The sequence below is a fragment of the Corvus brachyrhynchos genome, unplaced genomic scaffold (assembly GCF_000691975.1).
Source record: "Corvus brachyrhynchos isolate BGI_N302 unplaced genomic scaffold, ASM69197v1 scaffold5, whole genome shotgun sequence".
Classification (NCBI taxonomy): Eukaryota; Metazoa; Chordata; class Aves; order Passeriformes; family Corvidae; genus Corvus; species Corvus brachyrhynchos.
Genome location: NW_008238321.1, coordinates 6,231,168 through 6,244,819, shown reverse-complemented (window position 1 = coordinate 6,244,819; position 13,652 = coordinate 6,231,168). Strand labels below are relative to the sequence as shown.

General features: G+C 52.6%; 1 protein-coding gene across 1 annotated transcript in view; it reads right to left on the bottom strand.

Annotated features, from left to right (window-relative positions):
- The window catches only part of CACNA1H (calcium voltage-gated channel subunit alpha1 H), a 159,828-nt gene that overhangs the window by 2,646 nt on the left and 143,530 nt on the right, over positions 1-13,652 (bottom strand). The window contains 6 exon segments of the mRNA XM_017734278.1: positions 3-143; positions 844-1,022; positions 3,993-4,176; positions 7,541-7,867; positions 8,463-8,584; positions 10,443-10,521. Of these exon segments, the coding sequence (XP_017589767.1) occupies positions 3-143; positions 844-1,022; positions 3,993-4,176; positions 7,541-7,867; positions 8,463-8,584; positions 10,443-10,521 (1,032 nt within the window).

The following is a 13,652-nucleotide window of genomic DNA, read 5'->3' as shown; positions in this document are numbered from 1 at the left end:
GCGGGGAGGGGGGAATGGAGAGGGCTGGGGGTGAGGGTGCTCTGGGGCTGCTTTGCTGATGGTTGGGGCTCTCCAGGCTCTGCTTGCAGGCTGTCCTTGCGCTCCTGAGTCTGTCCGTCCACTGAGTCTGTCCGAACGGCCTCCTGGAAGGGGAGGAGAGAGAGGTGGGGTGAGAGCCTGGGGACGTGCTGGGCAGCAGCACTTCCAGTGATGGACACAGAATTATAGAACCACACTGTGTTGGAAGGGGCCTGAAAGCTCATTTCCTTCCACACCCTGCCATGGGCACCTTCCACCAGTACAGGGTGCTCCAAGCCCCGTCCGGCCTGGCCTGGGACACTCCCAGGGATGGGGAGCCCATGTTGGTGGGTCTAACAGACCCCACCTCATTCCTGCCCCACTGTGCCAGTCCTGTCAGACCCTCCTGTACAGGAGGATAAACTTCTGCTGGCAGGAGCCTTCGTGTTCAGGGCTGGCATCTACTGGGCCTTGGTCTTGCTCCAGCCCCAAATCCTGAGCCAGCACAACCCATCACAGTGTAGGGCTCCCTGGAGGCTTCTCCCACCATGCGTAAAATGGATTTGGGCTTTAGCTCTTATTTCCTGGAATAGCACAGCCACGAAGATGGAAGTAGGGAAAAAGGGCCTTCCCACATGTCCTTTGCTGGGGCAGGAGTGTATTAAAATGACTAAATTATATTAAAATTAAAATTGCACGTTTTGTTCTAAAACAGGAGCTCTACTCTTAGCTCCAAGCAAAGAAACCCAAGAGAGGACTGGGAAAGAAGGGAAGGAACACAGGTGACGAGTCAGGAGTTACCTGTGGGTGCTCTTGGCCTCTCACCTGTCTGCAGAGCAGCTTGTTGAGAGCAGGAGATCGGGGGGTGCCGTGGGGGGGAAGGGCCTTCCAGCGGTGCCGCCCTTCGTGGCCGGGGGAGCGCGCGGCCAGCGGCAGCGACTCCGTGGGCACTCTCAGCGAGGAACTCGTCCCCACGGGCTGGGAGCGGATGGAGGTGATGGATCCTAGGGCAGGACAGAGGGAGCAGTCATTGCTTGGCCTGTGGGCTCTCTCAAGGATTGAGGCAGAAGCTTCAAGAGGGGAGTAAACAAAGGAGGGAGGAGGAAAGACCTGTTAGGCCTGGCTGAAATCCCCAACATCAGCGTAACCCTTGGGCAACACTGGGATTAAAAACCCTTGTCTTGTCTCCTGCCTTGAACCTCAGCAGGGATGGCAGGGAGGACACAGATGTTGGGGTGACTGTGCAGGGCCAGGAGTTGGACTGTGAGCCTTGTGGGTCCCTTCTAACTCAGGATATTCTACACCTCCTCTGGGAGCAGACACCGCTGCAGGCCCAGGGCAGTTCTCCCACCCACCACAGCCCAGCCACCATCAGGGCTGTCCCCAAGGCACAGCTTGGCTCAGCGTGGTCCCACCAGGAGCTCGGAGCCTGTTCCAAATGCTCTGACAGCCCTGAGCTGTGGGCAGGCTGGAATCTCTCTCTTCCTGAAGCCGCCTAGGCTGGGTCTGAAGGCAATCCATCCTCCCCAGCCCCTCCGTGGTGCTGCTTTACTGCGCTTGGGAGTTGTCTGAGAGATCTGCTTCTCTGGTTTTTTTGGCTGCAGGATTTATTGTCCTCATTAGTTTGAAACCCAGCGTCTGTTCCTCCAGTGCTGCCCCACTCCGTGTTAAAAACACCGTTATCCATCACTCCAAGAGATCTCACCCAGGGCTCAGGGAACTTGAACCTCTGACAAAAGCCATCCAGACACATTGCAGTTGCATTTCACAGACGGATTTGTTGGTGGGGAGAAAGAAAAGTGAGTGTTTAATAATTTTTCTTTCGGAGCTTTTCTCCAGAACACCACAGAAGGAATTCTCACCCCCACCCCACTTCTCCCCAGTTTTTTTTTGGGCTCTCCTAGATCCAGAGTTTCAGGTTGAGCCTGTGCTGTTCATGTGCTATTCCAGGCTTTATAAAATGCTTTTCATGACGCAGAAACTCTGTCATAAAATCTGTCACAAACATGGTCATAAAATCCAGACCCTATGCTCTACTCCCTGTCCTCAGCTGGAATTTCCTCCTGTTGGAAACTTTCCATCGAGCTCTCATATAGAAAACCCAAACCCCCTCCAAACTGGATGCTCAGGAACACTGAAGATCTCTGGAGCTGGATATTCTTTCTCTTGTTTTTCTAGGAAATCAGGAAACTGCATCTAACCCCAAAATATCCTGAGATCTGCTCATCCCACAAGATTTTCCCTGGGTGGTCGGTGCAGTATCGGGAGAAGATCAGACATCCTGAAGCCCATGGAAACACAGATGCTCATGGGAGTCTCCATGGGCTCAGTTTTACCTGGATGTAATTTATGGAACTGTGACTTGAAGCAGAGTTTGGGCAGCTCAGCAGCAGCACAGCTCAGGGTGCTGCTGGTTTTCCCAAAGAAGTCATATCCATCACATCCATCCCTCCAGCGCTCTTGGAGAGAAATTTGGGAAACATCAGAGAATTCTTGGTGGGTTCTACCCACCCCTGGCAGCATCACAGCAGTTTTATATGGATATAAATCCTGCTTTACAGCCACTCCAGGGATGAAAAGCAGCCCCAGGAGGCCGCCCCTGAAACTCAACCTCTGTTTTCTTTCCTTCGCCAGGAATTTGCAGGTGAATAATAACAAACACTGAGCAGAGAACATGACCTGGCTCCCAGAGAGTCTGAACAAACACAGAGTTCCTTCTCCCAAGGAAATCAGAGCAAATCAGGCTCTGCAAACCCACTGAGCAGTTCTTGCATTTCAAACCGCGCCGGATCAAAGGAGAGCAGGGTGGGAGAAGATCTTGGGAGCCACTCCAGGAGCACGTGTGCTTTTAGGGAGGCAGAGATTGTGTTTCGTATCGATTTCCCCTTCAAACCAGCTCAACAAAAGAGACAGAAAAGCATTTTCAGGGAAATGGACTCGGATGCAGTGGATGAACGCCCCCTCAAAGGCTCCGTGCACTTGTGATTCCTGGATTATGGGGTCACTCCATGGGGTCTGTCCATGACATTCATTACAAGGCCAGGCTTGGGAAGAGCCAGACACTGGTTTCTAATCTTTCTGCTCCCAAAGAAACTCCTGCAGCTCTGAACTCGATGTGTGGTGCTAAAGGCAGTGCCCTGAGGCTGCAGTCTGCCTGGAACGATGAGGAGCTGTGCCCGGAAGCAATCCCGACTCCGGCTTTTATTCCTGGGGATGTTATTGATCCGCTGGCAGGATTCAGAGGGAATGCACAGGGAAGGGAAATGCTTCCTTTTTCTCGGCTAACAGCCTGTACCCTGTGCCTCCAGCACTACTCAGGAGCCTCGTTTCTCCCCAAAGATCTGAGCCACCAGCTTGCTCCTGGGAAAGTGATGGCAACGTGGAATTGTGCCCAATGTGGGAAACGTTCGTCGTGCTGATGGAATCAAATCGGAGCAAGGCCTGCTCAGGCCATGTTTGGGTTGGTTGCTCCCCACTGAACCCCCATGTGCAGCTGCTGTCCCGTGGTTGTAATCATGGAATCGTAAAGATTGGAAAAGACCATCAAATCCAACCATTAACCCAGCACTGCCAAGGCCAGTGCTAACCAATGTCCCCAAGTGCCACATCCACACGGTTTTCGAACACTTCCAGGGATGGTGACTCCACCACTGCCCTGGGAACCTGTTCTGATGCTTGAACACCCTTCCAGGGAAGAAATTTTTCCTAATATCCAAACTAAACCTCCCTGGGCAGAACTTGAGGTTGTTTCCTCTCATCCTGTCCCTGTTCCCTGGGAGCAGAGCCCAACTCTGTCAGGGAGTTGTGCAGAGCCACAAGGTCCCCCCTGAGCCTCCTTTGCTCCAGGCTGAGCCCCTTTCCCAGCTCCCTCAGCTGTTCCTGGTGCTCCAGCCCCTTCTCTGGACACTGCCCCTCTTGTCATGAGGAGCCCAAAGCTTCATCTCAGAGCAGGTGGAAATCCCCATGGGTGGTACCTCTTTGGGCTTTGCAGGGATACGTCTCCATCTCCACCTCGTGCAGGGGGAACGGGGCCTTTGCCGGAGTCACGGGCCGGAACATGTAGCTGTCGTTGGGCAGGGAGTGCATCCGGGCCACGGAGATCTTGCGGACGGTCAGCAGGTTCTGGGAATCCTGGGGCCTCAGGGAGGCTGCACTGCCCTGCAGAGCGAGGAGAGAGGGAGATGGGGTCACCTCAGTGGGGAATTTACAGGGAACTCCTTCCCTTTTTGCTTCCAAACCTTGTGCAGATGTTCCCACTGGGATCTTCCCCACAAGCTGTGGCCCCAGTGGCTGCATGGGACAGCAAAGTTACACTGAGGGGAGAGCTCAGGGTGGAGCTGGAATAAAGGGAGGCATCAGTGACCCACCACTCAACCAACTCTTGAACACACAAAGAGAAAGGAAAGGCCAGGAAAAAGGGGCCCATCTGTTAAAAACATGAGAAATGCAGCATTTCTCACGTTGTCCTCATCTGATGTTCCAGGGAGATGCTTTCAGGAGGCCTGAGGGTGACGTCCTCCTCCTCAAACAGAGGACAGAGGGGCCAAACCAAGTTCTTCTGGAAATTCACGTGTTACCTCCCCAAAACAAACTCACAGGGCAGACATTTAAACACATCGACACCACTGCAGACCCTGAGGCCTCTCTCCTACAACCTGGAGCATTTTGGGCACCACTGACCCCTGAAGAAAGAGGCAGAGGGAAGGAGAAGACATCGTGGCAGTGAGGGTGGGGGTGTGGAGCCTCTTTGAGGGCACAAAAGGGGTTTTTCTTTGCTGTCACTGAAGGGGCTCTGGTTGGAAGTGCCCACACGGAGCACACCACAAACCTTAAATCTGACCCCTCTCAGGCACCTCACAGCAAATCCGTCCTGGGGTCTCAGGAAGCTTTAGGGACACAAACGACGTCCCTGAGGTGCTGATGGAGAAGCTGAGAGGTGATGCCATGACTTGGCCAAGTGGTGGGGGAGCAGGAGCCCCCAGGCCAGGCCCTGCAGCCTGGTTGGACACATTCCCCTCCCAGTTTCCCCTTTTATCTAAAACACAGCTAATCCCTCTGGTTTTCCCTTAACGTCAGCCTCCCAGTGACTGATTGAAAACATTTTCCCAGCTGCATGTCTTAAATTAAATGTATTTTGCTTTGCTCTGCCGGGCTGTTTTCCCTCTCTGCCAGCAAAACCTGGCCCTGAGATCCCTCAGGTTTGGAGCTCCCCAAGGATCTGGTTCAATCTGTTTTTTTCCTTGTATTTCTGCCTTAGAAATGTCTTTCCTCAGCTCCCTGAAGCCACACACCCCAAGATGGATTACTCTGTGCTTTTACCCTGTGGAGCTTGGCTGGGAACTGGGGGAGGCCAGCAGGTATTTACAGCTCGTTGGCATTCAGCTCTGCCAACTGTGGCTGTGCCCAGGAGGCCTCCGGGTGCCACCCAGGGCTCTCAGCTGATGAATTAAAGCCTCAGCAGCCGGTGCCAGTTGGTCCCTGGCCATCCCAGCTAATCAGCTCCATCAGCACGGCATCACCTGAGCTGGGGGCAGCCGGGTGCTTGTTCACAGCCCGGAGCCACATCGAGAACAAAGGGTCTCGCTCCACTCGCTCAGCACTTGAACAGAAGGATCTCAGGATTTGGCTCTTCAAGCTCAGTTTGTCTCTGGCTGGAACAGATGAACAGAAAGCCCTTCTTGACATCAGCCACTTCAGTTTTTAAGGGTTCAGCTGTCGAGACCTGACTGAATTAGGGATGTGGGCAAATTTCAAATGAAATAAGTGCTTGAAATATGAACCACAGATGGGAAATTTGTTGGCTCCCACCTGGAGAGCTGCTCTGGACAGTGAGGATGGTTTGGAGAAAGCACTGCTGCTCCTCCTCCTTGCTGGGAAACACCTGCTGCACTCCAGAGCCTGATCCCATTCCCTGGAAATTGTGGGCATGTGGGGTGATCGGGAGGGACTGAGCAGAGGGGTTTGCTGGGAATCTCCCTGGAGCACCTCCTGAATCCACAGCTCTGGGGATTGCTGGAAGCCTGAAGTGTTGATCCCCTCTGGCTTCTGTTTCCTCAGTATCATAAACAAGTTCTTACAATAACAACAATAAAATCAAACCTGGCACTGTTTTCTCCACAAAGAAAGGACTCTGCCTTTGAAGTCACACTGCTCACACACTGCCCTGTGCACCAAACATACATTTTAAGGGCTAAAAAGAGGATTTCGCTCCTGTCCCACACAGGGCTGATTCCTCTGGGAAACGCTGTTTTCCCAGCTGGAAAGGACAGAGGCTGCAAAGGTTGTGGCTGTGAAGGGACAGGTTTGGGACAGTTCAGGCACAGCCCCAAAGCACACCAGCATGATGGGTGGGACAGCAGCCACCTCAGCCTGGTGGCCTGGGCTTTGGTGGGAAGGTGGCAGGACATGGTGGGAAGCGGAGCAGAAGGACGGGACGCTTTTCCCCCTCATCACCTCTCCCTGTGGAGTTTCCAGGGTTAACAGGAGGCTCTGCCCAGCTCCTGATGTGCTTGGGAAGTATTGGAAGATGAGGAAAACCCAAGGAGAATGGACTCAGTTTGCAATCCCAGCCTGTATGAAAGGACGTGCCCTCTCTCTCCCCACAATTAGAAAAGCAACCTGTGCATTTCCCTGCAGGAATGTCTGTGAGGAACAACATTCAAATAGCCAATTCCCCATTGCTGTGTAACCAAATCTCCTTTTCCTTGCCTTAATGGAGTCTGATGGATTTCACAAAAATCTAATTTAATGTAATTTAATCTGCTAGCCCCCACTGATTTCACGGTAGATTTATTTGTGATCATGGTGACAAAGCAGTTCCATGTTCACTCTTAATCACAGGCTGCTGACACGGGATGAGACAATTATCTCACGCCCTCCTTCCCCCCTGCACTTCTGATTGTTCTCCTAGAGGACTGATAGGAATCAGAGAGCAGGCAGTGTCTGGAAAAGCAACCCAGGAACCTCCAGCTTCTTGCTGAGAGGCTCTGATGTTTCCCAAGTCATCCACATCCTCAGCAGAGCCAGTGGGGAGCTGCAGGTTTACACCAGCACTGAATTGCTGCAGGATCCTCTGGAAATCCCAAAGTGGGATTAAAAAGAACCTGAGCAGTGTCACTGGGAAGGGAATTTATCCCAGTGCCAGCATTCCCGGGCTTTATGGGATTGCTCCCTGGTGCTGCTGCCCTGATAAATGACAAGGACTGGCTGGGACAGCGGGACAGGGAGCTGTGGCTATTGTGGCTCTGAACTTAAAATCCACAACCTGGGAATGAACTGGAGTGATGGACTTTCACCCCTCCCCTGGAACAACACTCAGGATAGCATTTCCAGCAGCCTCCACCTGCGGGAGCCCTGGGAGCTGACTCAGGATGTGGGGTGGTGGTGACATCCCTGCTGAAGGGGGACTGGGACAGCTCCTTGTCTCCCATCCCTGTGGCTCCGTGTGGAATCTGTGTGGGATCTGCTGGCCAGGCTGGTGGGATCCATGCCCTCCCCACCCCAGCTCTGTGTGGGCTCTCACCAGGGCTTGGTGCTTCCCCTGCAGCACGGCCTTGGTGTGCTCCTGGTTCCCGTGCAGCGCCCGGCTCTCAGGGGCCCCGGCCCCACCCCGGCTCCCGCCAGCAGCATTGGTTCCTCTGGACATCTCCAGCTCGATCTCAGCATCCATCTCAGCATCTTCCTTGGCCTCCTTGTTGCTCTCCTCCAGGTGCTTCATCAGCACTGCCACCACCACGTTGACCAGGACGAACTGGGCGATGAGGACGAAGGTGACGAAGTAGACGGGGGAGATGACGGGCAGGTAACTGAGGCAGTGCTTGTCCTCCCGAGTGCATTCCCGGAGCGTGTCCTGCAGCAGGGAGGGACAGGGCAGGGATTAGTGGGGCTCTGCTTGGGCTCCAAGGGCAGAAACACCAAAAGAACACGAAGTGGGTACAGCTGAAACGGAGAAAAGAAAATGCGGAGACCAGGAATTACATCAGCTACAAAGAGGGGAATGTGTTGCCCAGAAGTTGTGGATTCCCCATCTCTGGAGTGTCCAAGCCCAGGCTGGGTAGGACTTGGAGCAACCTGGGATAATGGGGGGTGTCCCTGCCCATGGCAGGGGGTGGAATGGGATGAGCTTTAAGGTCCCTTCCAACCCAAACCATTCCATGATCCTGTGATCCCATGACACATCCCAGAGGCACAGGACGCAGAGCACATGGCTACCCCTGTCAGCCAAAAAAAGGGCATAATTTTCCTTAAATATTATATCCAGGAACAAAGTTTCAGGCTGGGTCAAATCCCTGCTTTTAAACACACCTGGCTTTTAAATTAGGAAGTCTCATTTTGATGTTTTAAGAGGAACCATTTTTGTTTTCACCCAAGAGTTGCCTAAATCCATTTGAAAGCTGTACCAACAGCTCTCTCGAGAGGAGGAAGTACCCAGAGATTGCACAGACCTTCATGATCCCATTCCAGTTGTCCCCCGTGGACACCCTGAAGAGGGTGAGGAAGGCCATGCCGAAGTTGGTGAAGGTGGCGTGGCGGCTCAGGCCTTCACAGGGGTTCTCATCACTGCAATCTGTGGGACAGGGAAGGAGCAGCACATCAGCCAAGCCACGCTGGATTATCCACAGCAGCCCCCAAAGCTGGGGGTGGCACCCTGAGCTATGTCCCATGGATATATGGCATCAGGGCGTGGTGACATCCTGCTCAGGAGGAACAGGGAGGACAGTGGGAAAGTTGTTTTCAGCTGGAGAGCCCTGGGACAGGACACCAGGAGGTAGGGAAGTGGTGGTGGTGGAATTTTCATCCCTGGAAACATTCAAGGCCAGGTTGGATGGCGCTTGGAGCAACCTGGGATAGTGGGAGGGGTCCCTGCCCATGGCAGGGGGTGGCACTGGGTGGGATTAAAAGTCCTTTTCAATACAAACCATTCCATGGTTCCATGATTTTATGATTTCTGTGATTTTCTTTACTCCTGGCTCTACAACCTCCTTTGTTTTCCTCTTGACTGTGCCCTTGCCCTGATGATTTTTACAGGGTACATCCACCACGAGGGATATTTTCACTGAGATAAAGTGGAGCAATTTGACATTTTCCCCCTGAGAATTAATATCCTAATGAATGCAAATTGAACATATGAAATATCCATCTTCCCATAAAACACAGGCTCGTTAAATATCCATTAGGACAGGCAGCAACAGCTCTTGGTTGGGCATTTCACTCTTAGATAATTAGTCAGAGGTAAATTGGAAGGAAAAACAAAAAAAAAAAATTCCAAGAAAAACCCACAAATGACCAGCCCTTGGGGAGAGTGCTGACAGTTCCTGTGGCTGGCGTGGACCGATCAGGAAAAAGGAGGGAATATTCCCATTAAACTGGGCTGAGAAGCGGAGTCCTGCCCCAGAGGGGTTCCCTGGGCTGGCATTGTCCAGGTGTGTGTGTGGAAACAGCAGAAGAGCCATGTTACACCCCTGTGACTGAACAAATACACCCACAACTCCAGGGATGGAATATAAACCCACACTGTTTCACTCAGGCTGGATGCAGGACTAATTCTTTCCCCGGAATTTGTGGGAGACTGAAAAATAATTTGGTTTTGGTTGAAAGAATTATTCTGCTCTCAGGCACTTGTAATCTGAGCAGAGGGCTGGGCTCATAAAGGGGATTAATGACAGCCATAAACTCTGCTCAGGAAGGGCCCTGCTGGTGCTCCTGGAGCTCTAATTGGGATGGAAATGTCGAGGATGCAGACACAGCTCCTTCCAACAGCGTTTTCCAGGCTGGGCAAGGCAGGGCTGGGTGTTTGCTCTGATTTTAGTGATGGGCACATTCCTGAGCAGCTCCAGTATCCTCAGACTGGAGGATTAATTAATTAATGGTGGACAACCAGGAACCACTGGATGCCTCCTGATGGATGGAGAGAGGGGAAGGTGATGCTGAGAGCACAGGCAGACAAGCCCTGGGCAGCTGGAAGAGCAGTGGCAGCCAAGAGCAGAGAGCTGATGGCATGTGGGGGAAGCTCCGAGCAGGGACATGTTTATGGTGGGACCTCTCCAGCAGGAATCTGAGCCCCATGCAGCTCTGCAGACTCATGTGCTGTCTCCAGAAGCAAACTTCCATCTTTGTGAACAAATCCATGCTGGGCAATGAGATTGAAACAGCAAATAGCTCCTGCACAGCCAAGGGTGGCGTTGGACAAATCCCTAAATGTGTGTGTGTGTGTGTGTGTGTGTGTGTGTGTGTTAGACAGGCTCTGCGTTACATCCTCGCGTGTCAGCTGTGACCCTGAGATCAAGAGACAACTTTCATCTTCAGAACATGAGTGTGAAGCTGAGCAAGGCCCAAGAATGAGAGAGAGAGAGCAAAAAGGAAGCAGCCAGATACCAAATAAACATCAACCGGATGAAACGAGCGGCTTCAGGCCCATTACTCACCGAGCTTGCCAAACAATTCCACTCCCAGGGCAGCATAGATAAAAAACAGGAGCATAAAAAGTAGGCCAAGGTTCCCTACCTACACAAGGAAAAAGCAGAACAAGGGTCAGGCAAGTCGAGGTCATGAATGAAATCACTCCATCACATTTTCAACACAAGCAAAGGAGGGTGGCCAGAGGCAAAGCAACTTTCCCTTGGCTTCCAGCACCCTGGTCCCTCTCAGAGCTCTGCTTTAAGGGGCCCAGAGAGGTCTTTGTGTGGGGGAAGGAGCAGAAACGCTCTTGTGGAAAACAGCAGCTTCTCCATCACCCTCTGGAATTTGGCCACCCCAGGGCACCCTGCAGGGCAGGGCTGGTGTGGGACCTGGGGCTCTGGTTTGGGTTTGAGGGGCCTTTCCCTTCTTGGGACTCTGGGACAGCAATAAGCCACAAGAGGAACTAACTGGTTTCCAAAGGTTTCACTGGCATGGAGGGCTGTCAGTGCTCCAGGGAGAGGAGAACTCACTGAGCCTTTTCCTTTACAGGCACTTCTCAACAACCATTTCCCGGATTTTAGCTTCCTGCATCCCACAGGATGAGGGAAAAGCCTCATCCCGTACACCAACACTGCAGCTCCAGGTGCTGCTGGAGGTGCTCCAAGCCCCCCAAGGCAGCTGAAGGGGGTGACAAGTGCTCTTCACACCACCAGCATCACAGTTCTCCGTGCTGGATTCCATCCCAGCACAGAATCCAAGCCTCCAAAACATCTCCAAGAGCACATTTTTGGTGACTCAGGCAGAGAACACGAAGGGCAGAGTAACCTGACCTGCTACCACCTGCAAGGAACTGCTCACATTCATCTCTCCTGCCACTTTAATTGCTCCTGTTAGCAGCTCGTAACTGAGACAAAGTGAGTTCTCGGCACCACAAGCAGGATTTTATCCCTAAAAAACAAGGAATTAGGAGGTGATCCAGGCAGTCAGGCCCAGGGATTGGTGATCTCTGAGCTGTATTTTAGGGAACTCCTAGTTTTGGGAGAGTTTTGTTCTCTGAAGTGGCCACAACAGCATTGTTGGGTGCTTTGATTTAATTTCATCAGAGAGTTTATCAGTGTGATATCTGTCACTGTAAAATTAACACAGCTATTGCTGATGAAAGAGGGGAATTTTTATATTAAAGAAATGGGAATATTCCAATCACCCAGTGCAGGCTGTAATTGCTATAAAGCCTAAACTGGCTCTGCAATTTCCCTGACATTATTACCATCCTCCAGGGAATAATAAAGATAAAACAGGGATGTGGATGGCTGGGCTGGATTATCTCATCTGCCTCTGCTGCCTTCTGGAATAGTTTTTCCTACCTCACGTCTGCTGGACCACTGATGGTTTGGGAGACATTAGAAATGAGCAGGCACAAGCACAAACACAGCACGAACGCTGCTGGGGAGGCAAACGAGCAGATAATTACAGGGAATTAAAATAAAAGTGATAAACTTCGAGGCTGAGGTAACAGAAGAGGGTGCTGGATTTTGCTCTAAGCAGCCTGAATATTTTGATGCCTAAGTAATCAGCCTGCAAACGTATGGCACTGATAAAATTCCAAAGAATTTAGGCTAACTTGGAAGTTGTTACCAGGTTATGAGTCAAAGCTGTTATCTGCTTTCAACAGAGAGGAGAGGGAAGAGGGAAGAGGGAAGGGAGGAGGAGGAGGAGGAGGAGAAGGAGAAGGAGGAGGGAAGAAGAAAAGGGAAAAGGGAAAAGGGAAGAGGGAAAAGGGAAAAGTCCTTCTCAGCCCATGGCCTCCACCAAGGCCTGAGCACAGAGAAGGATCCCAGGCACATTCCCAGGGATGGGCTGAGGAGCAGGAGCGGGGTCAGGGGCTGAGCACAGGGGGGGCAGCCCGTGTGTGTGTCTGTGACCTTGGTGAGTCATCCCAGTCCTGTAACTCCACTGTTCCCCTTTGGAATTCCCTCGGGGATACGTAATTAATGTCTCCAAAGCACTCTGAGATCTACCGAGACCAGACAAGGAAAAGATGGTGAGTGAATCATGCTGCTGGAAGGAACAGGAGAGGGCAGGAGCTTTTCTCCAAAGGCTGGGCTGGATGCTCCACCAGGAACAGAAATCCAGCTCTGGGCAGCAGCCTCAGCTCTGGCAGCCCCAGCAGGCTCTGAGAAGTGGTTCTGGCTCTGAACAGCTCAGCCCAGGCTCCCTTATCCATCCAACTCCCCCTGACTCAGGCACAGAAAACTCCAGACACCCCCTCTCTCTGGCAGCCAGGGGCTATCCATCATTTCCTGGGAATCCAGTGCCAAGGAGGAGCTGAGGACTGCAGGGAGAGAAGCACAGATGAAGAACATCTCAGAGATGTTGTTGGTGCCCTGAAGACCTCAGAGAAGCCACAAGAGCTGGAGATGCCGGTGAGTATCTGTGATTCCTCCTGGACCTTCCCTCTGGAATGCTGGCTGGCAGCACTGGCCCTGTGCTGGGATGCTGTGGGGACGTGGGCTGAGTCCTCCATCCCCCCCCCGAAGAGCAGGGAGAGCCTCCAGGAGGGGCTGCACTCTCTCCCAGTGTATCCCAGCTGAATCAGTGCCCTACCACTGCAAAAGCCCTGGAATAAGCTGCTCAGCTCAAGGGAAGGGGCTTCCCTCTCCACACACCCAGCTGGCTCTGGGAGAGGCACTGATGGAATTTGTGTCTCCTGCTGCCGCACTCCTGAGTGAAGCCACTTCCTCCTGTGCCTCTTCCTGCTCTGACATCCATTGGCATTCCCGGTGTTGATGCACTCAGCTCCCTGAGATGCCTGTCCAGAGCGATTCCTCATCAAATTAAGCTCATGCCAAGCCTTTCCAAGGCCATGAGTCCTCCCTATCCTCTTCCATCACTCTCCAGCCAAGGCAATAATCCTGGCAGCGGGAAAACACAGCCTAATTCATGCACTGGGCCCCGGAGAAAATGGACACCTCTGCCTGGAAAACAGAGGCCAGCTGTGAGAATTCCCGGATTGGTGGAGAGACACAGCCTTGGAGGGTGAAGTCACCTCAGGCTGATCTGAACAAGGTCCCCTTTCTGTGTCCCCTCAGCCCCATGGAGCCCAGCCCCAGGAGCCAGCAGGATGTTTGTTCCTCTGGAATTCTGTATCGCTGCTCCAGTCCCTCAGGGATCTCTGCAGCACAGCCCACACCTCCCTATCTCCCCAAATCCATCATCCCCAGTGCTGGCTGCTCAGA